Here is a 27,220-nt window from a genome sequence, read left to right on the forward strand (position 1 = left end):
AACAATATGTTGATCCAGCAAAGACAGACTGTGCAGTTAAGACAGTGAAAATTTAACAGCTGAAGAATCTGCTGCCAGTGATAGTCCACAGGCTATCAAAAAGGTGCAAGCTGGTTAAGGAATCTACCAAGATTACAGGTCACTTGCCTTTCCTTCTTTCTCCGGATTCCACCATGAATCACACATGGTATCATCTTGCTAATCCCTGTTCTAGCTGCCCTCTTATGCAGCCAACCTTCTGGAATTCAGCTTGCAGCTTCTCCTCTCCTCTGTGATAAGCAGCTAGATAAAAGTTCTGGCACTTGCTTTACGACATGATGTCATTATTGATTTTCACACAATAGAAGCTAACTTGTGGGTTACAGCTCATGAGCTTTCACAATCAAACAGGGAACTTTTTCCAGAGCAGAGTGAACTGCATGAGCATAAATAACCTTCCAAACCAGATAGAGCAAAGGCACATACACACTCGAAAAAATAAAGCTGCTTAAGACCTTATCATAACAGTAGATGTTTGAACAGATTACTGTTGCAGTATTCCTGAGCTATGACATATCCTGCCAAGGATACCATACATCTGTCCAGTACACAAAAGCTTAAGACACTTTCCTCTGACAATGTACAAACTTGTGAGCAGTTCCCTTAAACACATTCAAAGGTCCCCAAAAAAAAAAAAACCCTGAACCAACTGCCTGCATACAAGAACATGGAGAGCAGAACCCCGTACAAACCAGTAAAAGCCACTGCACATTCTACTTTTATCAACAGACTGAGCAGTGTAGGTCTATTATAATCTTTGCTCTCTCATACTCCTACTGATTCTTCTGCTGTGCACACTACTGGGCTCCCCCCTCCTTTTTCCTCCCATTTACTTTAACAAATATATACATTTTTCCAAAGCTTTGCATTTATTTTACATTCTTATATTTTAATTATCTTGTACATCACATTTCTTTTATATTCTTATATTTTATTCTCCCGTTTAGTGTAACAGATATATACAGTTTCCCAAAGCTTTACATTTATTTTATATTCTACTTCCCTGATGCTCTAGTAAATCTGCTTTTGAATTCACACAGATAAACAGACACCTTTAGGTACTGACTTGGGCTAGCTGGTTGATTGTTTTTCTCTTCTCACAGCTTTCTCCAAGTCCTGGTCCACAGCCTCCCTCCTTTTTCTTGTTCTCCTAACATAATTCCAGTGTAAGTTTCCTAGCCCTTTCAAACCTGTTTTCTCACAGCTTTCTCCAAGCCCTGGCTCTCAGCCTCCACCCCCATTCTCACGGTCTCGTAACAATCTTATTGTAAGCTTCCCAGCCCTGCTAATCCTGTCTATTCCCTCCCTCTTCCTCTTGAGAGTTTACTTATTCCTCCCCTTAGCTGCGGTGCCATCTTTAAATACTAGAAACCTCTGCCTGACTCCACTCTGTTTCTCTCTGTCCTACGGGCATCCCTCAGTAGTGTCCCTTTCTAAAACCTCTGGCATAACTACATTATTTTCCTACTTCTCAGTGGACTGCAGCTCCCCATTGGTGCATAAATAATAAAAACAAACAGAAAGGTAACATTCAAACCAAAATGATAGGCTGCCCTATTTCTGTAGTTGCTAACCTTCTCACTGACTGTTTTCTGTTTGGTGACTGCTGCTCCTCCTGGAAGGTGAAAACCTTACATTCCCAACTGCTCACTCAGATCCAAAAACCTAAATCTCCTTCAGGTCCACAAACCTGCACAAACTCCTGGCCATCTACTGCTGTCCCACTCCTTAGCTAAACAGTGGAACTCTCTCTCCACACACCTACACAACCTACCCAACCATACAAATTTCAAATCTCAGCTACTCTCTCATCTTTCTTCCCAATGGGAATGCCCTTGCCATGCTTCAACTTAAACCTCTTACCCCCATTCCACTTTTCACTGACTCATCAAACTACTTCTGCTATTACTTCAACCCCACCCAAAACAATCCCTCCCCTACTAAAAACTAATTTTCTCTCTAATATCTACTATACTATACTCTCCAATCTCAAATATACTATCACCCTCTCCATGCATAACATTTTCCTAACCTACTAATGGCTAGTAGCTATATATTTTATTATTTTATTTATTTTACATTTGTTGAACGGGCTAGTCTAACTGGATATATGTCCATTTTTAATACAGGCCCGGGGAGAAAAGCTCCAAGCATGAACTATGCCAAAGTTAACAATATATAAAAAAGACATCTAAAATCACAATACAGATACAGCATTGGTCAAAAGAAAAATTATAATTATAAAATTATAAACTATAAAAATTATAGTAAAAATTATACAGAAAAATTATACTAAACACAATAGTAGGTATGAGCAAGACCCAATGGAGAGAGAAGAGACCTTATATTTTATCCTCGTGCTACAAAGAAAAGAGTAGTAACTAGATTTGAGGGCATATGTTAGAGGAGTAGGGATAGGGGTAAGAGCAGGAAGGGGAAAAAGATATCAGTCTGGGTTAGCACATGGACAAAGTCAAAGAGTTTTCAGATGTTCTTTTTAAGATGTTTTTTAAATAGAGAAGTAGAAGCAACGGTTGATAAAAACTGGAATCAGCTTCCTTCTGAATTAACTGCTGTGTTTGAGAAAAGTGAATCACCAGCTTTGTTGTTAGATTTAATCGAGGAAACTAGAAACTTATTAGCAGAGCGTAGTGTAGCTCTATTTTTATATGGAGCAATTAGATTAGTGAGGATAGGGATGTTGTTGGGGTGGTATAGGATCTTTTGAGTGATAAGTAATTGTTGACAAGAGTATATGGTTCTGCAATTCTAGCCATTCATGTGCATGAGCATGTGCTGAATCTAGCTATGCTATTATAACAGGTAGAGAGTTTAGAGAGGTTGTTTTTAGATAGGTTAGTATATATAGCAAAGACTGCGGTGGTGGTGCTGCGGTAGCGTTGTCACCTCACAGCAAGACATTGTCCCGTTCGATTCTCAGCTACAGCATCTTCTGTGAGGAGATATGTGTGAATGGGCGTACCTTCGTTGAAGGTTGTGTGTCAGGGCTGGCAACTCGGCACGTAAAAATCCACTGCCAATCATCAGCGAACCGGAGTTCTGCTGTGGCAGCCCCTAACCGGGAAAAGCCAAAAGACAGAACAAAAAAGTATATATAGCAGAAGCATAGAAAAGGGTGGAAATGAGGTGGGTCTGGGCAATAGTTTTCCTTGCAGAAGGGGTAAGGAAGGGCTTAATTCTATAGAGGGTACCAAGTTTTTTGTTAACAGACTTTATGGTGGAGTTGATGTGGTCATCATAGCTGAGACAATTATCAATTGTTACACCTAGTAGGTGGGTTGTAGTATCTGAGGTGATGTTGGTACCACTGTTAGAAGTTACAGAGAAGAAAGGATTACGTGATTTACGAGTTGGAGTAAAAAGCAGTAGCTTTGTTTTTTTGGGATTTAGGAGGAGGCAGTGTTGCATAAACCAGTTTTCAACATTATGTAAAACAGTTTGGGTGAGGGACTGGAGAGAGGCTATATTCTTGGCTGTACAGATTAAGGTGGAGTCATCTGCATAGTGAATGCAGGTGGCTTGAGGTATGTTCATGTGTAGATTGTTAATAAATAAGGAAAAAAGAAGGGGACCTAAGATAGAGCCTTGGGGTACTCCAATATTTACTGGAAGTAATGAAGACAGATTATGCCAAAGTACTGCTTGCTGTCTATTTTCCAGATAAGACCTAAACCATTGTACTGCTTGTGGATCGAGAGAATGGGCCTTTAGTTTTTCTAGAAGTAAGTTATGGTTAACCATATCAAAGGCTTTTGACGGGTCAATAAATACTGCAGAGGAAAAAGAGTTATTGTTACAATTTTTATTTACAGAGTCAGTGAAGGATAAGAGGGCAGTTGTTGTGCTACAGAATGGTCTAAAGCCATATTGGCAGTTTTCTAGTAGGTGGTTAAGTAGTAGTTTGTGAATACATTTTTCCATTATCTTAGCTAGTGGGGAGAGTAAGGCAATAGGTCAAAAGTTAGAAAGTTCAACAGAAGATCCCCACCTTTATGTAGAGGGATGATATGGGATGCTTTCCATATAGTAGGGATTTTGCCTTCTGAGAAAGTTCTGTTAATAAGGATAGAGATGGGATAGTCTATGGCTTTTGCGGCAATTTGTAGGTATTCAGATGGGAGACTGTCAGCAGAAGGTGTGCAAGGTTTCAATTTTTGAAGTAGCTTACAGATGAGAGATGTAGGTACAGATTGTATTTGAAAGCAGTATTTATTTATTATTTATAGCTATAGATTTTGAAATATTATACCTACAATTGAGTTTATAACAAAAATATTCACTTTATGTAAATGTTGAAATTTCTGTACTGAGTTATGTCTTTTCATTTTTTTTTTAACACTGACAAGCCAATTGCAAATATCATGGAGCTTATCTGTAAATATTTAATTAGCTGTATGAACTATGTCCTTTTGTAACATGTGAAATGTAACTTGCAATTATTGTGGAACTTATCTCCCCGGGCCTGCACTGAAAAGGGGTTCTTCTTGTCCCAGTGGACTTCCCCGGTCATCATATTTAAATAAATGTATGTATGTACGTACAAAATGATCTGCCAGTAGTTAATGGATGAAAGGGAGTGAAAATCGTCAGAGCTTTTTTGCCCCAGGAAGGACAGAGGCTAATGCTCACTGAAAACAGACAGACATACAGTTGAAGAAAGAGAGGTTGGAAAACAAAGGGGGGGGGAGTTGACATGTGCCAAGGAGGAAAGGACAGCGAGTGCCTACACTGCAACAGTGATCTGTTCAAACATCTAATGTTATGGTAAAGTCTTGCACAACTGTACTATGTTCCTCATTAAATCACTGTTGCAATACTCCTAACTTATGGGACAATTCCTCAAAGCTTTTAGGAGAACTGTGCATGTTAAGCAAACAAAGCTTCTGTCAAACACTGAAGAATGGTTCTGGAAAAACCTGCCCTAGCTCTGGAAATGGTGTCTTTATTGTAATGTTTTTCAGAAAGTATGAACATAACAGGAGGCAGATACCTACAGAGTGGGCTTAAAATCAAGGCTCTTAAAAAAGGCGCAAGAAGAAGCCACAGCTCTGGTAGAATGGGCTTGAACTTTTTCCTGAAGTGATTTTCCCAGGAATGAGTGACAGAAGGTAATGGAAAAGAACAGCCACCTGGAAATGGTCAGATTTGAGACTGGAAGGTATAACTTTTCTTCATTACATATAAAAAGCTGATCAGATTTTCTTATAGGTTTCATCTTTTCTAGACAAAGCCTCAGCTGTACTTAAGACATCCAACAAATGGATGGAAAGCAGTAAGATGGATGGATTGATTTAAAGACAGCTTAAGAAACAACTTTTCACATAAAAAGGGTTAGCTCTGAGACTAATCCTATCATTGTGAAACACTAAGAAAAGGGGAACACAAAAGCCTACAACTCAGTAACCCTTTTGGCAGAGGTTAAGGTCACAAAAAAAAAGTCAGTCTTCAAGGTCAAAAGTTTTAAGGAAGCAGAAGAATCAGGTTCAAAGGGGGGGGGGACAGTTAACTTTTCAAGAACACAATTCAGGTCCTAAGGAGAAGGAAGCAATTTCCAAGGAGGTCTGACATTGTGAAGGCAATTAAGAAGCTGCTTGACCACATAACCTAAAAAAAAAGATGATTACCATATGGGCAGAGAAGCTGAAATGGCTGACGGATGCACTTTGACAGAATTGCATGCCAGACCTGAGCCGATCAGCTAACTAAAATAGCGAAGGATAAAATACAGTTGTGTACACTTACCATAAATGTAGATGTTCGAGTGTATTCACTGTTGCAGTCATCACATTTGGGTTACCTGCTTGCAGTAGCCCTCAGTTGGCCTGTGTAGGTTGCTGTCTCAGGAAGTCAGGGGTATAAAGCATGCAGCCGATGCCATTACATCAGTTTTTCTTGCCCCAGAAGTCAGGTGCCCTCCTAATGGGAAGCAATTAAATACACACATATATATATATATATATATATATATATATATATATATATATATATACACACACACATATTTATATGTGTGTATATATATATATTTATATATATATATATATATATATATACACACACATACACACACACACATATATATACACACACACACACACACACACACACACACACACACACACACAAGGATATACCTCCAACAAAAAAGCAAATACACCAAAAAGCTTTTTAAGCATAGTAATGGAGTGTAGAGGTATTGGCAAAACAAGACGGGGGGGGGGGGGCTGCAAAGGTATTGGCAAAACAAGACAGGGGGGACTGGAGGGAGTAACCAGGACTGCAACAGTGAATACACTCGAACATCTATGTTTATGGTAAGTGTACACAACTGTACTATGTTCTTCGTGTTTCACTGTTGCAGTCATCACATTTGGGTAGATTCCCAAAGCTAAGGATGGGAGGAGGAATTTAGATAGCATTAGGAGCAGCTATAAGGCCCTGCAAGACTGCAGTGGCAAAGCCAGCTCTGGATTTAGAGAAAATTGGCAAATGGTAATGCTTTGGAAAGGTATGTAGAGAACGACAGGTAGCAGCTTCTAGGATGTCTCTGGTAGGGTCACCCCTAAGAAAGGCTGTAGAGGTAGATGCATCCCTGGTTGAATGGGGTCTAATCCCCTGTGGGATAGGTTTTCCATGGTGCTTATGGTAGAAAGGAATGCAATGGCCTATCCATTTAGAAATGGTGTGCTTTGAAATAGCCTTCCTCTCTGCCCCTGCAGCAAATGCCACCAGCTGTTGTTCAGATTTTCTTTGAGGTTTAGTCTCGTCCAAGTAAAATCTAAGTTGTCTGTGCACATCTAAGGAGTGCAGTATCTGTTCCCCTTTTTTACGTGGATTAGAAAAGAAGGTTGACAAATGAATTGACTGATTAAGAGCCACACTGGATACCACCTTGGGCATGAAGGAGGGATTGATCCTGAGGGACACCCTGTCCGCATGAAAAATGATGAAAGGCTCCACTGCCATAAGGGTCTGTAATTCAGATACCCTTCTTGCTGAAGTGATTGGTAAAAGGAAAGCTGTTTTCCAAGAAAGAAATTTTAACTCTGCACTTGCAGCTGGCTCAAAAGGAGGAAGAAGGAGTTTTTCCAATACAAAGTTAAGGTCCCAGGACTGGGGTTGGGGCTCTTCTGGATGGTATTAAGTTTTGGCCCCTGAGAAACTGCTTGAGCAGTGGGTGAGAAAAGAGGGGTGGTTCTGTGTTCTAATGAGCTGAAATGGCTGAGGCGTGAATTTTGATGGAGGAAAAGGAAAGGCCTTTGTAAAGCATCTCAGTTAAGCATTGAAGAATCTGAGGTAAATTTGGCACTGCTGTGGCCATCCCTTGAGTTTGGTTCCAGGCACAGAATCTTTTCCATTTTTCAGCATAAGATTTTCTAGTACTAGGCCTTCTTGCCTCCAAAATGACATACAACACTTTTTACTGAGGGATGGTTATAGGGACAATTAGCCAGACTGCCATGTTCAGTGTTTGAAGCTGGGGGTGCAGAATCTGGCTCCCCTGCTGTGACAGCAGGATAGAGGTCTGAGGCAGGTGCCATGGGGCTAGCTGTGACACAATGCGCAAGAGGGGGTACCAGTGTTGGTGTGGCCAGTCTGGTGCAATCAGTATCATCCTTGGCTTGTCCTGTTTGATCTTTAGTAGTACTATGGAGAAAAGAGGCAGAGGAGGAAAGGCATAAACTGATAGATTTTTGCAGCTGAAGGACAGAGCACCCACTTTCCAAGCTGGTTTGTGGGGAGTCCTTGTGCAGAATTTGTTCAAATGGTAGTTCTGGGGGGAGGCAAACAGGTCTATATCAGGGCTCCCCCATTTGTTTATCAACATGCTGAAAGTCTTTTGTTCCAGTTTCCACTCGTGTGGGTCCATTACATTTCTGCTTAGTTTGTCTGCTAGTATAATTAGTTTTCCTGGCAGGAATTGAGCTTGTAGACACACTTGGTAGCTCAAGGCTGTGTTCCACAGAGCCATGGCTAGTCTGCAGAGGGGGTAGGAATGGGTAACCCCCCTGCTTGTTGATGTACCACATTGTCCTGGAAGAATGTGGTCCTTGAAGGCTGTCAGAGCATTCTGTACAGCTAACATTTCTTTTTGATTGATATGCAGGTGCATTTAACTTGGGTTCCATTTGCCCTGAATGCAACTCCCTGCCAGGTGAGCCCCCCATGCATAGTCTGATGCGTCTGTTGTTATAGTTTGGGCGGCAGGGGGTAGAGTGAATGGTAGTCCCTTGTTTTGGTGGCAGGCCTCTGCCCACCAAAGGAATTCTAACAGTAGGCAAGGTATGACAGGAATCATTGCTTCTGGATCCTGAGAATTTTGACACCATAGGCTTTTTAGATACCATTGTAGTTTCCTCGTATGCAGTCTTGCATATGGAATTAGAAGAGTGCACAAGGCCATGAACCCCAAGGCTTGCAGTATTTGCCTTGCAGATGGCAGGGTTTTTGTGGCCACTAGTCTGAAGTAAGTTGTCAAATGAATTTGTTTCTCTGGCGTGAGAAAAGCCATCTGGGAAGTTGTGTTCAAGCTTGTTTCCAGGAATATAATTTGTTGACAGGGCAACAGCTGCGATTTCTTTTCATTTATGGTGTACCACAGACAAGTTAGCACCTTTTGTACAAATGCCAGATGATTCAAAAGCATGTCCTGGCTTTCTGCCTGAATTAGACAAACGTCCAGGTATGGGTATATCTGAATATTTCTTTGCCTGCAAAATTCAATGACTGGAGCTAGACACTTTGTGAATACCCAGGGCATAGTAGATAAGCCAAAGGGCAATACTGAGAAGAGATGGTGCATGCAGCCTGCTTTGAAGCGTAGGTATCTTCTGCAAGATTCCCTGATTGGGGTGCGCAGGTAGGCTTCCTTTAAATCTAGTGTTGCCAACCAGGCATCTTTGCCTATCACGGGAAGGAACTGGTGAAGAGTCAGCATCTTGAATTCTGGAATCACCAAAAAGGTGTTTAGGATAGAAAGGTCCAGGATAAGGCGCCATGAGTTGTCTTTTCTGGGTACCAGGAAAAGTCTTGAGTAGAAACCTTGCCTCTTTTCCTCTTCTGGTACAGTCTGAATAGCCTCTAATCTTGAGAGAGAGAGTACTTGCTTTTGGGCCTCTGCCCACTGATTTGGGGGTAGATCTGGCCAACAGTTTGGGGGTGGTAATGTGTGGAAGTGAAATCTGTATCCTTGGGGAAACTATGTTTAAAACCCATTTGTCCTGGGTAATGAGTTCCCACTTTTTTGCTTGCAGACCAATCTTTCCGCCTAAAGGAGCAGTCAGTTGAGAAGTGCTTGGAAGATTTAAAGTTAAGTCATGGAGACAGTTTATCAAAGGGGGGAGTCTTACTACTCCCTGATTTGGAAGTGGGAGCCCCCCACTGCTTAGTCCTGTGCGTACCCTGGGACTGAAGCCTGGTTGTTCTGCTAGTTCTGGGTTTGAACTGAGAAGGCCTGGAAGAGGCAGGAAAGGACCAATTTTTTTCAGGGCCAATGCCTACTAAATCTTGGAGGCTGCACTTGTAAGAAATATTTTAACAGTTTTCATAGATTTAGTTTTTCCTCCATCTTTTTAAGAACAACTTCTGCTTTGTTGCCAAACAAGCGGTCCTGATTTAAGGGAGCATTCAGCAATTTAGTTTTAACATGATCTGGCAAAGATTGCTCCTTAAGCCAAGCATGCCTTCTAATTACTGACCCGGTGACAGCAGCCCTGCAAGATGCCTCTAGTGAATCAAAACCACACTGCAAAGTATGTTTTCCAACCTGTTCAGCAGAATGCATTAAATACTGTAAATCCTTATTTTCAGTTCAATCAGTAAACAACATCATTTTCTGTTTAAGCAATCTAATAATATGCTGCTGATACTTTAACATATGAAACTGGCAAATTAAGGCCCTGATGGCCAAAGTTGCAGAGGTGTACACCTTCTTACCCCATCTATCCAGGGCTCTGGAATCTCTATCAGAGGGGGTAGGATTTTGGGCAGTAATAGCCTTAATGCCCTTGGGTCACTGTGAAAAGGTCTCAGGATCCACAGTAGGATTTTTAAAAAGGAACTTGTGAGAATCAGGAACCCTGTAATATCTATCAGATTTTCTGGGAGCAGGAGGTAAACAGTCAGGGGCCAAGCTAGATTCAGAAAAGGCATCATCAACAATGTCCAGTACAGGAGTGATAGCTAAAGGCCTGTGTTGTGGCAGGAATAAGAAATCTCTAAGCCTCTTTTTAGAATCAGAGTAATCCTGGCTTTCCCAGTGAAAAATGCTCCCTAAGAGTATGCAAGGTTTCACCAAAAGAAAAATCTTCTAGGGAAAAGCAGAGGGAATAAAGTCCTCTGCATCAGAATTCCCATAGGTGGATAAGGGTAAATCCTGATCACCAGAGGAAACAGAAATTTCAGAATCCTGGTCAGAAGTATCATAAGCAAATTCAGTCCTAGGTCTCTTGGAGGGGGGGGGGGGGTTGGCTTCCCCTGATTAAAGTAATAAGATCTTCAGCCATTCTTATAATTTGTTTTTTTAGGCATAGAGACCTGCCCATGCGGTCTGGTCGTCAGTTTCTTGGGCATGGTTTGAGTTTTAGGCCTTGAAGAAGAAGATGGCATCTGTTTAATATGCACGTCAGTAGGCCTGAATGCACCCTCAGAAGCCGGTGCCTGCACAGCAGCTCTGGACCCATCCAAGGTAGAGATATCTGCAGGTTCCACAGTTGAAGCATCTCGCGGCATACCAGACTCCAAATGGGTCTCAGTAGAGGCCTCAGAATCTGAAGTAGCAGGTATCAGGGGCTGCAAAAGCACCTCAGTGAGTACCGGCGACTAGGAGAAGTGTCGTCGGCAGCTTTGGACCTTGGCAGCCTGTCTTGACTTTATCTTTGCATTTTTTCGGAATGTCGGTAATCGGGTGGCTTACAGAAGACGTATCTGGATAATTGAACCGACCACCAAAATATTTAGAAGCAAAAATATACCGATGATGAATAGTTCGTGGTTTAAATAAAGCACAAAACCGACAGCGAGGTACATAGTGGTCAGGGCCTATGCACGGAATACAGTATGAATTAAAATCTTTATGAGGTATTTGCTTTCCACAAGAAATACAATTATTGACTTTTACTGACATCGGTTTGGAGTAAGAAAAAGTTTCCCCAATGGGGTACTTAGCATTAGTTGAAGACTTCGGTTCTGAAACTCGAAAATTAAAATTTCAGGAATCAGCCGACCGGCACTTGCGAACTGCTTCTGCTTTGGGCACCGCACAGCAAAAAAGACTGGGGTAATGGCGTTGGCTGCATGCTTTATACCCCTGACTACCTGATGTCACGGAAGATGAGACAGCAACTGACGCAGGACCCAAGACTTTGATAATCAGGCCGTCTGAGGGCTACTGCAAGCAGATAACCCAAATGTGATGACTGCAACAGTGAAACACGAAGAAAAAGAAGTTATGTACTCACCATAACGTTCCATCTGAGTAGGTACTTCATTTGTCTGCAACCTGTGGGTATCGGATCCGAGCCGGCAGCTTTACTAGCTAAAAGATCCGAGCTCCTAGCTTCTCCCCTTTACCCATAATCCCCTGCTGCATGCTGCCTTTCCTCAGATCGAGTTTGCTTAATCCAATAACTAATACCCTCGACAGAGGACCAAATAAAGCCTAACCTCATGAAACAATCTCAATCATGATCAGGAATCACAATAATGGTTAGGGGGCATGGAGGGGGGGTCGGTTGCAGACAAATGAAGTACCTACTCAGATGGAACGTTATGGTGAGTACATAATTTCTTAATCTGAAGTAGTTACTTCATTTGCTCTGCAACCTGTGGGACAGAGTCCCCAGCTACCTAAAAACCTTGGGCGGCCTTTAAGGAAGGATATTCCGAAGCAGAGCGGAGCCAAAGGAAGCCCTACTCCTGGATATCATATCCAATTTATAATGAGAAATGAATGTATGGGAAGAGGACCAAGTAGCTGCTGAACATATGTCGTCCAGAGGAACCCTGGACCAGAATGCTGCTGATGTGGCTATGGATCGGGTTGAGAGGGCATGGACTCCGATAGGAGGAGGTTTACCTGAAGATACATACGCATGAATGATGCATTGTGAAATCCAATTTGCTAAGGTAACTTTGGAAATAGCTCTACCCATGGTAGTATTTGGCAAAGGACACAAACAACTGATCAGCCTTGCAAGTATCCTTCGTCCTGTGCAAGTAAAAACGTAGTTGTCTATGTACATCCAACTTGTGTAATTTGTATTCCCCTTTGTTCTGAAAGTTGGGAAAGAACACTGGCAAATTAATCGACCGATTAATATTTGACTCTGAAGCCAACTTTGGTAAGAAGGAAGGATTAGTCCTGAGAGACACTCTATCCTTATGGAAAATTAGATAAGAGGGTTTCATGCAAAGGGCTTGAAGTTCCAAAACCCTCCTGGCTGAAGTAATAGCAACTAGAAAGGCTGTTATCCATGATAAGAACTTTAAAGGAACTGAGGCGGCAGGCTCAAAAGGTGGGCTTGTCAATGCTTGTAAAACTAGAGTTAAGTCCCATGGTGGGACCGCAGTCTTAACTGGTGGTTTCAATAGAGAAATGCCTTTCAAGAAGGCTTTGCATATCTTCGCAGAAGCTAAAGATCCCAATCCATCCCCCACATGAAAATGGGAAATGGCTGCCAATTGTACTTCAACTGTAGATGCACTTGCTCCTTGATGAAAAATGTGTGACAAAAATTCAAGAACCATCGGGACAGGAACAGAAAACGGATCTAAGCCCTTGTCCTTAGCCCAGATAGAAAAAAGCTTCCATTTACTACTGTAAGTTTTTCTGGTAGCAGGCTTGTGAGCCGCTACCAGAATGGCCTTTACTGGTGATGAGATGCCGGGAGTCCTTGCCATCAGTGGAACTGGATCAACCAAGCCCAGAGCTTGAGGTTTACCAGATTCGGAGGTTGCAATCCCACAGGATTCAAAATCAGATCCGGAATGGGATCTAAGATCCATGGAAGAACTACACTGTGAGACCACAGATATGGGAACCAGATCTGGTGAGGCCAGAATGGGGCTATGAGGATAATTCTGCTCCCCAACCAATGTGCTTTCTGAATGAACTTCGTCATAAGAGGAAAGGGGGGATAAGCATAGAGGAGAACGGGTGGCCAAGCATGAACCAGAGCGTCTCCGGGGCTCTCCCCTGGTGGGGGAAGTATCGCAAAAAAACTCGCTGCACTTTGTGTTTGACGGAGAAGCAGAAAGATCGCAGCAAGGTAGACCCCATTTGAGGGAGATCTGTTTCGCAAATGATGGTTTGAGAGACCATTTGTACGGTGTGAGGATCACACAACTCAGTTTGTCCACCAGAATGTTGGACCGACCCGGAATGTGCATTGCTACCAGAAATCGGTTGATGGATATCGCCCACTCCCAAACTTTCATAGCCTCCCGACTAAGGGGATAAGCTCTGGTTCCTCCCTGTTTATGTACCAGACTACTGCCAAGTTGTCTCTTTGAACCGCAATAGTCCCTAGAGGAAGAAGGCCATGGAGAGCTTGCAATGCCAGAAGCACCGCCCTCATCTCTAGGACATTGATATGCAAAGCGGTCTCTAAAGGGGTCCACTTGCCTTGGACGGTTCTGTCCGAACAATGCACCCCCCACCCGAGGCGAGAAGCATCCGTGGTCAACGTGACTTAGGGCGGGGGGCATTACGAAGGGTATCCCTTCTCACAGCTCCCCTTGAGTGAAGCCACCAGAGGAGGGAGTCCCTGCAAGCCCTGCTTAGTAGAATAGGGGTGTTCAACGGATGTAGTAACAGAGACCATTGGACTTGGAGGGTCCATTGTAGAATCCTCATTCATAGACGTGCGTGTAGACAACGAATGATTGCCGCCGCAACCATAGACCCTAGTGCTCTCAGGACTAACTCTGCCGAAGGAGCCGGGTTCTGGAGGAGGGCTAATACCTGATAAGACAAACTATTCACCCTGTCCGGAGTTAGTAGGGCCTGAGAGATGCGAGTGTCCAATTTGGCCCCTATAAATTCCAGAACCTGCACAGGATGAAGAAAGGACTTTTGAAGGTTTACCGAGATGCCCAAACTCTGGGCAAGAGTTAGAGCATAATCCCTGGCAACACACAGTTGATGCCTGTTGGAGGCGGTGAGGAGCCAGTCGCCCAGGTATGGAAAGACCTGAATACCCTGGAGTCTCAGGTGGGCTGCAACCACTGGCGTGACTTTGGTGAACACCCTGGGGGCTGAGGTGAGGCTGAACGGAAGAACCCTGAATTGATAATGACTGCCTCCAAGCCGGAAGCGGAGAAACCTCCTGGATCGTCTGTCCATCAAAATGTGGTAGTACGCATCCTTGAGGTCTATGGAGCACATCCAGTCATTCTCCCGAAGGAGGGGGAGAATTGACTGAAGAGTGACCATCCGGAATTTCTCTTTGGGAATGAACAGGTTCAGGGAAGAGAGATCTAGAATCGGTCTAGTCCCCAGTCTTTTTTGGCACCAAAAAGAACCTGGAGTAATAGCCCAATCCGAACTGGTCTGAGGGGACGCGCTGGATGGCTCTTTTTTCTAGCAGCTTCGAAAATTCTGAAGCTGCCACCTCCCTTTGATCAGGTGGGACATCGGGGAGGCGCTTCATGGGAGGGGGAAGATTTAGGACGGGGATGAAATAACTGCTGGATGATTCGGAGCACCCATTGATCCGTCGTGATGGACTCCCAATTTAGTAGGTGCTCCAACAAATGCCCCCCGACTGCCTCCAGAGAGGGACAGTCGGGTAAGCCCTCAGGGCTGTTGCGCGGGTCTATCAGAGAACGGTTCTCTAGACCCAAAATTACGCGGCCTCCCTCTGCCTCTGGGCCGGCGTTCACATTGTCCTCCTCTGCCTCTGAAGGACGAGGGGTCAGAAGCTGGACGGGACTGCTGAGACTTCCGGAACCACATCTTCTTTTGTTCCCTCTGATTCCTCGAAAAGGATCGTTGGGGATTAGAGAAGCGGACTCCGACGGCAGACAGCGTCTTCCCGTCCTTCTCGCTTTGGACCAGCGTCTCGCATACGGTCTTGCCAAAGAGCGAAGAACCGTCAAAGGGAGCATTCGCAAAGGATGCCTTAAAGGGTTCCGCGAAATCACAAAGGCAGAGCCAGGCGTGACGCCACAAGACGACCCCGGCTCCGCTAGCTCTACCAGCTCCTTCCATAGCATGGGAGAGTAGCCTCATAGACGTGTTCGAGATAGACTTCAGAGTGGCCATACGAGTCAAGAAAGTCTTCTTATCCTCGACAGTCATGGACTCCGGGGGACCTGCAATGCATTCCTTTATTAGGTCTCGCTGTAGCCTGATAATGTGTGCCATGTAGTTCAGCGCCCTTACAGAGAAGGTGGCTGAAGCAAACATCCGTTTCCCAATGCGGTCCAACGCCCGAGACTCTTTATCCGGAGGGTGGACCGAGGAACTCTCCTGCGTGAGTTCCTTCTTCGTGGCAGCCGCCACCAACATGGCATCCACAGGTGACCCCTTAGACTAGGCCTGCCTATCAGAGGGAGGGCTAAGCATTTTCTCTGGCTGTCTTGGAATTGGCTCCACGGTGTCAGACTCCTTCCACTCCCTGGTAGTAATTAAGTCTACCAGGGGGTCAGCCGGAGGGGACACCCAGGAGGTAGACGGGTCTGCCTCAAATGCCTCCAGAAACATGGACTCGTCCGAGGAAGGTTTTTGGGCAGACCACCCCCCTCTAATTCGCAACATTTCCATGATGTCTCCAAAGGAGACATCCTCAGGGGGTGACCTTGGGGAACCTTCCCCTTCATCCAAATCCGTGTCTGTCGTGAGGGACTCAGGGGAGTCCAGGTGCCTCCTTTTACACTTCCGTTTGCGAGGAACCTCCTCGGTGGTACTATCCGAGGAGGGCTCACCTACTGGGTCCTGTTCCTCTAAGGGAACTAACTGGAGGTTTTGAGCAGGCTGTCCCAGTGGTCGGATGACGGAGGATAGACCCAACTGCAAAGGGGGAGCGGGAGGATTCGACGCCCGGACAGGGGATCTGGAAGACCTCGACAGAACCCTCTCCACTACCTCAAAAGCCGAAGGCGAGCCACTTTCGCCAGGCTCCGAAAGCAGTCTCCTCGGCTCCGAAGCAGGGATCACACCAACCCCAACGGATCCGACGCTCGGCTCTCGGCCCCGAGAGCTAGGATCCGACACGCTCGAGGGTACAGTCGGCGTCGAAGCTACCGGAGCTATCGGCGCCGACAAATCCCCGGCTCCGAAAGGGCCCAGATCCGATGACTCCAAAACCCCAAAACGGGTTGGAGAAGGGGTGATCGGAGCAAAAAGGGGACTGCACTCCCCCCTGAGCGGGGGGAGGCAGGAGCACCCCCCATCTGTATCTGAGTCTGCAGAAATCGAAGTATCATCCGATCCATGTCCGCGGTCAGGCTTCTCGTAGACCTAGAAGACGTCGAGGGAGACCGGTACTCCTCCTCCGGTGAGAAACAAGGTGAACGGAGCCGAGAGGGAGAGGATCCGGAGGCCCTCGTGGCGGGACTAGAGACTTTAGATGGCGGGGCTGAGGGATGAGTCTCAGCCCACCTTTTTTGACTCTTGTGCTTCTCCTTTTCTTTATGTCTTTTCTCCCTAGAAGAGGCAGACGATTCCAATGAACCTTGCACAGCAGAGGGAGGTTGAGTCCCAGGCAGAGTGGGGGGACCTAAAGGTATAGGGGCTGCGGTAGCAGCCTGTGCCTTAGAGGGAGAGGAAGAAGAAGTGTCCTGCGGTAACAGGCCCGCCAGGATCAACTTGTTCTTCCTATCACTGATGGCCCGGGGGTTAAACTCTGCACATATCTGGCAGCTAGTGGAAAGGTGGGCCACCCCCAGACAACAGGCACTGAGTGTGGCGATCAGCCGGGGAAAGCTTATGGCCACACTCAGTGCATTTAAAAAAGACGGCTTTGGGCCCTTCAGCCATCACAGTAACACACCCAGACACTACAGGGGAGAGACAGAACACAACGACCAAAAAACTAAAAATTACCACAAAAAAATTTAAACTAAGACCATAACTCGACGAAGGGGGCTAAATCACTCACAACTGACAAAAAAAATAAACTTTTTGTCTAACTTTCAACAAGATATATAGAAACGATCTAACCCAAGCCTAAGGAGCTCTTCACTAGTAGCTTCTTTCAGCCGCGGCAAACTCTATCTGAGGAAAGGCAGCATGCAGCAGGGGGTTATGGGTAAAGGGGAGGAGCTAGGAGCTCTGATCTTTTAGCTAGTAAAGCTGCCGGGTCGGATCCGATACCCACAGGTTGCAGAGCAAATGAAGCAAAAGTACAGTTTTGTACCTACCATAAATGTAGATGTTCGAGTGCTCATACAGCTGCAGTCATTACAGATGGGTTATCCTGCCATCAGGCGGGTCCTTGGTCGGCCGAATTCCAAAGTCTAGGTCCGGCGTCGGTTGACGTCGCTTCTTCCCTGACGTCAGTGCGGCAGGGGTATAAAAGAGGCAGCCAACGCCATTTTCTTCAGTTTTTCTTGCCCCAGATGTCAGGTGCCCCCAGAAGGAAGGCAAAACAATGTTATGCAAACATGCAATATAGATAAATCAAAAAACAGTAGTTGCAAGCAAATACACCATAAAAGAATACCCCAAATAGGTTGTACGATAAAGGTGTTTGTCATAAGGCCTGTCCTAAGAGGGGACGGAGGAGGGGTAACCTGGACTGCAGCTGTATGAGCACTCGAACATCTACATTTATGGCAGGTACAAAACTGTACTATGTTCATTGTGCATACAGCTGCAGTCATTACAGACGGGTATAATCCCAAAGCTAAGTAAGGGTGGTAGGCACTAAGTGGAACTAGGAGGAGCGAGGATGCCCTGCAAGACTGCTGTGGCAAAGCCCGCTCTAGATTTTGAGTATAGTGGAAGGTGATCGTGCTTGGAGAAAGTGTGCACTGTACTCCAAGTAGCTGCTTCCAAAATGTCCTTGGTAGGGACCCCCCTGAGGAAAGCTGCAGAGGTAGCTGTGGCCCTGGTGGAGTGGGATCTGATGTATGCAGGCACAGATTTTCCATGAAATGAATAACAAAAGCGTATGTAGTGGGCTATCCATTTTGAAATTGTCTGTTTGGAAATAGCCTTTCCTTGAGCACCTGTAACATAGGACAAAAGAGCTGCTCAGATTTCCTGAATGGCTTTGTTCTGTCCAAGTAATAACAAAGTTGTCTGTGAATGTCCAAGGAATGTAGTAGTCTCTCCCCTTTGTTCTGTGGATTTGGATAAAAGGTAGGTAAGTGGACAGTCTGATTCAAAGCTACACTGAATACTACCTTTGGCATCAAGTAGGGTTGGTTCGTAAGGAAACTCTGTCCTGATGGAAAATAATGAATGGTTGCACAGTCATGAGGGCCTGTAGTTCTGAAACCCTGCGTGCTGAGGTGACAGCCAGAAGGAAGGCCGTTTTCCATGACAAGTATTGTAGCTCTATTGAAGAAGCCGGCTCAAAGGGAGGCAGGGTCAGCTTTTCCAATACGAAGTTGAGGTCCCAAGCTGGGACTGGTGGTTTCCTTGGGGGTTTTATACTTTTTGCCCCTCTGAGGAACTGCCTTAATAGAGGATGTGAGAATAAAGGAGGGTCTGTGTTGTATTGTGCAGAAATGGCTGAAGTGTGGATCTTGATGGAGGAGAAGGAAAGGTCACTGTTTAACATCTCAGCTAGGTACTGTAAAATTTGAGGTATATTTATTACCCAAGGATTCTGGCCCTTTTCTTGATTCCAGGAAAAAAATCGTTTCCTTTTGGCGGAGTAGGCTTTTCTAGTAGAAGGTCTTCTGGCCTCCAAGATGGCATCCTGCACCTCCTTGGAGAGGAGAGTCTGTTGGGAAATTAAGGTATTCTCCATCCAGCTAGATTTAGGGTTTTGAACTGGCTGTGAAGGGTTTTGTAGTTGTGCTGAGACAACAGAAGAGGGACTAGAGGTAGGATCCATAGTGGGGAGTGTGTCAGGCTCTTTAGGCTCTTTAGGAGCGGATACCAGTGTTGTCGTGGCCAGTCTGGAGCAATGAGAATCATTTGTGGCCTCTCTGCTCTGGCTTTTAATAGAACTTTGGGCAGTAGAGGAAGAGGTGGGAAGGCATAGACTGTCAATGTGGTGTTGTCTGTCCTTATCAATAGCTCCCCTGGATGCAGTAGGTCTTTGAAGGTCATAAGAGCATTTTGCACGGCTAGCATCTCCTTTTGGTTGATGTGTAGGTGCTTCTCTTTTTGGGACCATTTTCCCTGAATGCACTGATCTGCCATGTGTGCTCCCCAGGCGTAGTCTGAGGCATCCGTTGTAATGATTTGAGTTGATTGAGGTACACAGAAAGGGAGACCTGTGTTTCTTTGGCATGCTTGAGCCCACCACAAAAATTCCTTTTGAAGGCATGGAATGAGTGGTATAATTGTTTCCAAGCTGTGGCTGTGTTGAGACCATAAGTTTTTTAGGTACCATTGTAGTTTCCTCATATGCAGCTTTGCACATGGGACTAGTAGGATGCAAGATGCCATGAATCCCAGAGCCTGCAGGACTTTCCTTGCAGTTAAGTCTGGTGAAAGTTGCCATTTTGTTGAAGTACTGAGACAGTTGCCCTTGTTTGTCTGGCGTGACATAGGCCATCTGGGTGGTTGTATTTAAGCTGGCACCCAGGAAAATTATCTGTTGAGAAGGTATTAGTTTTGATTTCTTTTTGTTCACTGTGTATCCCAGGAAGTTTAACAGTTTTATTACAAATGCCAGATGCTGCAATAGAATGTCCTTGCTGTCCGCTTGGATCAGGCAGTCGTCCAGATATGGGTAGATTTGTATTCCTTGTTGTCTGCAGAAGGCAATTATTGATGCCAGGCATTTTGTAAACACTCTGGGCGCAGTAGATAAGCCAAAGGGCAATGCAGAGAATTGGTAATGGGTTGAACCTGCAAGAAATCTGAGGTATCTTCTGCAATCTTGTCTGATAGGGACATGCAGGTATGCCTCCTTGAGGTCCAATGTTACCAGCCAAGACTCCTTGCCCAGCATGGGAAGAAGCTGCTGTAATGTGAGCATCTTGAATTTTGGCACCTGTAGATATGTGTTTAGGATGGATAGGTCTAAGATAGGTCTCCAATCTTTGTCTTTCCTTGGTACCAGGAATAGTCTGGAATAAAAACCTTGACCTTGTTCTTTTGCAGGTACCTCTTGAATCGCTTTCATATCCATGAGAGCAGAAATTTGTCTTTGTGCCTCTGCCCTTTGATTTTGTGGCAGGTTTAGCATGCCTCTTATTTTTGGAAGGGTGTGAAAGTGGAACCTGTAGCCTCTGTCTATAATGTCCAGAATCCATTTGTCTTTTGTAACAATATGCCAGTTTTTTGAAAGTAATGCCAGTTTTCCGCCCAAAGGTGCTGCCATTAAAGCGTTGCTTGGCAGGCATAGGGGGAAGTCATTGTGTCTGTTTTCTAAATGACTGTGATCTATCTTCTCCACCTCTTGGGGTTGGTGCTTGCCACTGTCTTGCTCTGTAAGATCCTTGAGGCTGTCCTCTACCCCTTGGGCGTCTGTATCTGCCCCTTTGAGGTCTGTCCGTGGCTGGAAAGGACCACTTTTTTGAAGACCAGTTTCTGCTGAAGCGTGGAGGTTGTACCTGCAGGAAATCTTTCACTGTTTGCATAGATTTCGCTTTTTCCTCCATTTTCTTCAGTACCTCCTCAACTTTAACACCAAACAATACATCTTTTTGAAGTGGTGCATCTAATAACTTTGCTTTGACATGATCTGGTAAGGTTTGCTCTTTGAGCCAAGCATGTCTATTATAACAGACCCCGTGACAGCAGCTCTACATGAGGCCTCTAAAGCATCAAAACCACACTGCAAGGTATGTTTACCCACTTGCTCTGCTCCATGCAACAAATCCTGCAACTCTTTCAAATTTGGTTGTTCTGTTTGTGTCAATTTGCTTTTCAACTGAGATAACAAAAACTGTTGGTACTTTAACATATGGAATTGACAGTTTAATGCCCTCATGGTTAAAGTGGCAGATGTATACACCTTTTTCCCCCACCTTTCTAATGCTCTGGAATCTCTCTCTGAAGGTAAAGGGTTTTTAGCAGTAGAGGCCTTTATTCCCTTGGGACCCTGTGAAATAGTTTCTGGGTCAGCAGTATGGCTTTTATAAAGGAACTGGTGAGAATTAGGAACCCGGTAATACCTGTCTGGTTTAACAGGGGCTGGAGGTAAAGAATCTGGATTAAGGCTGGCTTCTGCGTACACATCCAAAATATCTAAAACAGGAGGGATAGCCAGGGGCCTATGCTGGGGGAGCAGCAGAAATTCCCTGAGCCTTTTCTTGGAATCTGAGTAATCTTGGCCTTCCCAGTGGAAGTGTTCCCTCAATGTATGCAGGGTTTCCTCAAAAGAGTAGTCCTCAGGGGGGGGGGGGGACCGAGGGAATGGACTCCTCAGCATCAGAGTCTTCGAAAGGGGAATAGGCATAATCCTGGTCCTCAGAATGGTCTGAGGTAATAGAAGCCTGGTCTGAGGAAGGGTAGTCTTCCTCCAATCTGGGTCTTTTGTCAGAGGGGGGTTGAGAACCCCTGATGAGAGTTATCAAATCCTCAGCCATTTTAAGCATCTGCTTTTTAGGCATGGGGCCTTGAGAGGTCTGAGGACCCTGTTTTTTAGTTTTCATGGCAGCTTTAGATTTAGTGAAGGATTTAATAGAGAAGGTGGAAGGCCTGAAGATGCCTTCAGAAATGACAGGCCTGACTAAATTTTGAGTTTCCCCGCCAAGAGTGGCGTCGGTATCTGCAGTAGGAATTGAGATCGAGGAGCCTGCGACCTCGGGTACTGAAGTCACCGGTAAAATAGTTTCATCGGTATTCAGGGGCTGCGTAGGCGCCTCGCTGAGAACCGGAGAACTGGTAGTCGGCCTAAGCGTGGTCTCAGTACTTGGTGCAGACCTCGGATGTCAGTCCCTATCTTTGCGTCTTTTGCTTAAAACTGGTGTCGGTGTATCCGACGACATGATATAATTAAATTTTTTGCCAAAATAATGAAGGGTGAACTCCACCCGGCGCTTAATAGTGCGCTTGTTGAACCTAGCACAAAAACGGCAGGCCGAGACGTCGTGGTCTGGGCCTAAGCAAGGTATACAGAAAGAGTGGAAATCCTTATGCGGTATTTGCTTCCCACAAGAAATGCAATTATTAACTATGTCTGACATCAGTCTGAGGCAAGAAAAGTTTCCCCAACGGGGTACTTAGCTTTAAAGAAGACTTCGGCTGAAATACTTTCTTAAATCTCAGGAGCTGGCCGACTGGCACTTGCGAACTGCTTCTGCTTCAGGCACCGCTCGGCAAGAAAGACTGAAGAAAATGGCGTCGGCTGCCTCTTTTATACCCCTGCCGCACTGACGTCAGGGAAGAAGCGATGACAACCGACGCCGGACCTAGACTTTGGAATTCGGCTGACTGAGGACCCGCCTGACGGCAGGATAACCCATCTGTAATGACTGCAGCTGTATGCACGATGAACATCTACTTCAGATCATCTGATGCCTCCATTTATGATGGATCCTGTCCCCTATTGTGGCACCATACAGAAAACGTTTTCTATTCAGAAATGCACGATTTTCTTTATGCAGAATTTTCTCACCTCCTTTACTACTTGTTTTTGGGTGAATTAGATGGTCTTTTTCCTGTGTGAGCAAAAATCTCCTGTGGGGTAACTTGTGGTTAGTGCTCTTGGCTAGGGGAAGAAGGAACAGCCAATGCAGTTTGGACCAGGAGGGGGGTCACCAACTTCCTCTTTGTACTGTCCTGAATCATCTGAAGGATCTTTGGATTGAGTGAAAAAGAAAGGAAGGTATACAGGAATGTCCCTTTCTGTGGAAAACAGAAGCTGTGCATTCCTCACGCTTCTTTGTAAAGGATGTATGAGCAAAAAGTATGAGCAGCTTGTTTAGAGTGGAAGCAAAAATATGTGAGGACTTCCCCCACTGATGAGGAATCTGAAGGAAGACCTCACAGTTCAAGATCCATTTGTGAAAGTCTGCCTTGGATCTTCTGAAGTAGCCAACCATTGTATTATGTTCTAAGGGAATGTACACAGATTGAAGAAAGACAATGAGTGGAATTAAAATATCCCAGACAACCATAAGAAGTCTGCAGAATGGTTAGGACTTTGTTTCCCTCTTTTTTTTTTTTTTTTTTTTAATAAACCATGCATCCGTGAATTGGAAGTGTACCTGGGTGCAAGAGAGAACAACTTGTAGGGAGAAGATCAACATTTTCATCTCTTTAATGTTTACCTGCTTGTTTCTGTCTTGACTGGACCAAACTCCCAGTCCTTTGATCACTTTTGGCAGAGGTTAAGATCAGAAAAAACATATTCAATGGCAAACGTTTTATGGAAGTAGAATAAACAGGTTCGGGAAAGTGGGCAATTTACTTTTCAAGAACATAATTCATGCTCCTAAGGAGAAGGAATTGATTTCCTGTTAAGAATCTGTTGCTACCTTTGGCTGGGGAGTTGGGACAATGAACCCTGGGTTGACTGACAACTAGCTGATCTACCAAAACAATTATTTCACGAACTGGAAGAGATGAATTGAAAAAGAGTATGACAGTGTTGAGCCCAAACAAATTTTAGGCAAAACTGAGTCTTCTTCGTGTGAAGTCTGACATGTGAAATCATTTGGAATGTGGATGCTATGAACCTCATGTGACCCAGGATCGAGGAGTGACTCAAGCACTTGACAGCACAGGCAAGGAAGATGAGCATGACTATCCTGAAGGGGAAAGCAGGATCCACCTGCAGATGAGGACGTGCTCTGATGATGACCAGGTACTTCACTTCCCAAATGCAAGGCAGGTTACTTAGGTACCAAGAAAGGGGTCATGTGCACCTGGCATGAGAGGTGATGCCTGCGTTATGCTTGCTCCAAAGTCAGGGGCTTCCTGCACATAAAAATCTCTGGGCAATGCATTCGATGCTCACTCTGGCTCTTGCCTCTCATTAACAGGTGGAATAGCTATTTGAGAGATCTCATACAACAAAGCCATTCCCTTCAGCAAAAAGAATTCTCATGTGCAATAGGTATACCAGGATTAATTCACTCTCTTGGATTTTAAGAATGCATTCAAGAAGGGGAACTGGCTGTCTTTGTGGATGCACACTGCAAAGTTGTTCTCTTCTTGTAGAGGGAGGGCCTTCGTGTAAGTTCAAGTAGGAATCGGCCAGGGCCTTCCTTGAATAAGGGATGCTGAGAAAAATGGGTTATGGAGACATAGGGGGGTAAAAATAATACAATAAAAAAAATTCTGTTACAGTATGTACTGAATGAAGCACTTCTATGGCTTTTATATACAAGTAAAACAAATCTGGCTGAAACAGAAGGATATCACATAATTCTCTTCAAAGCTTTCTACTCTGTGTCAAGGTTCACTTAAATCCAGCTAACAAAAGAAAAAAAAGTTTACCTTGGTCATCTTCTTCGTTGTCTGAATTGGGTTGTGGCCACTGAAAATCTTCAGCATATGCACCAGCGTAATGTTCTGCAAGAACATCTAGGGGTATCTCAGCTACAAAACATTAAGAAAGAAGTCATGTACTAAAGAAAAAGAAAATTGGAGCAAATCTAAAAAAAATAAACAAAACATGAGCCTGGATTAGACACTGGATAAATCATTACCGAACATCACCTGGTTGTAAAATAAGCTGCCACCCTCCAAACAAGGAAGTAATGATTCATTACTCTGAACTGAAAGGTGTTCATATCCAAAAATGAATTTAAAATGACCTAAAAATCAGATTTTATACTACCTTGTGTGAAAAGTTTCATTTTTATTCCTACAATTACTAAGGCTTTCCCATATTTTCTACTCTTTGCTCTAGTAGGTTTTATTACTTAGGATTACCTTAACATAAGCATTACAACTGACCTGTGTTACCATAATGTCTCCTATCTCAACAGACAATTGCCTCTAACCATTACTTACTTCAGTAAAGTGTATTTTTTCTTTTCTTAAAACCATATAAAAGTATGTCTTTTGAAACATACCTACTATGGCTAAGGAACTCTTGTGAAGACTATTATCTTTATCTGTATATGTTCATTTAACAAAGATGGTGCACTCTTTTATGGAATGCTTTCTACACAACCAAAGAAAAAAAATATACCAAAATGATTAAATACAAAACCATTTAAATAATGCAACAAAGGTCTTACAGAATGACATGATTACTACCGTACATGTGACCTTATGATGCCAACTAGGACCAAATTTCTACTTCTAGAACCGTCAGCAAACAGTAAGACAAGTGAACACAAAGAAATACTAAGCAGTATACATAACTGGGATTAAAATAAGGAAGGAATGTAAAAGCAAGGTCAAGTTCTATTGGAAAAATTTCAATAAGGGTGCTAAATCTTGAAAAGATTCTATCAGTAGACAGAGCCTATTCTAAATAATACCAAAAAAAGCGCAACAGCGAAACTGAAGTACAACTGTACAATAATTTACCATAACAGCAGATGTTCAAATTAATTACTGTTACAGTAATGCTAACAAGAAGTATCCTGTCAGACACAGTATACCTGGATGGACTACAAATGCTTAGGCATTCACTCCTTTCAAGTTGTACATCTAAGACCTATGCTTCAGACAAGATATGATGGCACTCAAAGGATGCATGGCCATGAAAATCCTCAGAACTTTCTTGCCCAGGAAAAGGACTGAGGCTAATGCTATAAGAGGATAGCCTCAGAAAAGAATGCAAGAAAGGGACAATGGAAAAGTGAAAGGAAACACCTCAGCCTAGGGTAAAAGGAGAAACAAACAGGTAGGAATAAGAGGGAAGGTGGGAGGGGTGTATACACTACAAAAGTGATCTATCCAACATATACTTTTACTAAAATCTTATACAACTGCACTATGTTGAACATTAGATCAATGTTGCAATAATGTTAACCATTTTGATGGTTCACACAATTTTTAGACAGATATGATGGAGGAATGAGAGACAGAAAAGGAGCCCAGTAACCTTCAAAGTAAACTTAATAATGACATTTAGAACTTCATGCATCAGCTCAATTCTTGAGATTACAAAGGAAAGCTAAACAACACATAAAAGTAGAGAAATAAACATAACTAAAAAATACAGTACTACTCCCAATACGCTCAAGAAAGACCACAGACATTTACCAACACCCATATACAAAAAGAAAACCCTTCCCTGAATTAAATTAACTACCCTACTTAAAATAATACAAAACACACTACAGACTGAACAATGTCTCAGTTACTTGTCTAATATTGCACTTAAGTGGCTTAAATAATACTGACTATGAATATAATAAATACTGCACTTACCTGGAATATATGTAAGCATATATTGCACAAATAAATGAAAACTGACTTAAGTGTCCAGACCCCTGGGGCTAGTGCCAGAGTACAGAAGTCTAAATCACTGTAAGGTAGAAACTGTTACAGAATCATGTAGTCCTGCAGTAGATGCTGCGACATCTCCTGCCCAATGCCAGAACCTTAAACAGTCCATGCGCAGGATACATGTTATCCTGTATTATATTTTGGTGGCCTTTCAGATGCTTCTTGCAGAATAAAGATGTATCGATGGAAGACCAGAACCGGTTACCTTCTCTGCAACCCTCACCACTCTTTGTAGCAGCTTTCTTTCTGTAACTGTGCAGTTCCAAACCACACTGTGAAGTTGCAAGTGAGGATGCTCTCTAATGCACCTCTACAGAAGAAAAAGAATGAGCAGAAAGCTTAGCTTTTTCCAGCATTCTTAAAATGTGGAGGAATTAGTGTGTTTTCATGACCAGTTGGCTGGTGCTTCCTGACCACAAGACATCCTCTAATATGCGTACACCCAGGAATTTCAGACTCTTAACCCTCTCCACCAGAAAGCTTAGTGGTTGAGGTCTTCGCCTCCCATGCACAAGGTACAAGGTTCAATCCTGACCCCCGACCAATGCCTGTTTGGAAATTGCATGTTCTCCCGGTGTCTTTGTATTGTTTCTCCCTTGTCCGAAAAACATGCTGAGTGTGTTTCCATCTCAAACTCACCAATGAATGGAGCTGTGGGCAGCACCCACAGAC

At 44.1% G+C, this 27,220-nt stretch overlaps 1 protein-coding gene across 3 annotated transcripts in view; it reads right to left on the bottom strand.

Moving 5' to 3' along the window:
- The window catches only part of EP400 (E1A binding protein p400), a 3,509,270-nt gene that overhangs the window by 2,509,840 nt on the left and 972,210 nt on the right, over positions 1-27,220 (bottom strand). For all 3 annotated transcript variants that reach the window (XM_044065578.1, XM_044065569.1, XM_044065563.1), the window contains one exon: positions 24,578-24,679. In XM_044065578.1, coding sequence (XP_043921513.1) covers positions 24,578-24,679 — 102 coding nt within the window. The remainder of the gene's footprint in view (positions 1-24,577; positions 24,680-27,220) is intronic.

The sequence above is a fragment of the Protopterus annectens genome, chromosome 1.part0 (genome assembly GCF_019279795.1).
Source record: "Protopterus annectens isolate FY-2018-M chromosome 1.part0, PAN1.0, whole genome shotgun sequence".
In the NCBI taxonomy this organism is placed as follows: domain Eukaryota; kingdom Metazoa; phylum Chordata; order Ceratodontiformes; family Protopteridae; genus Protopterus; species Protopterus annectens.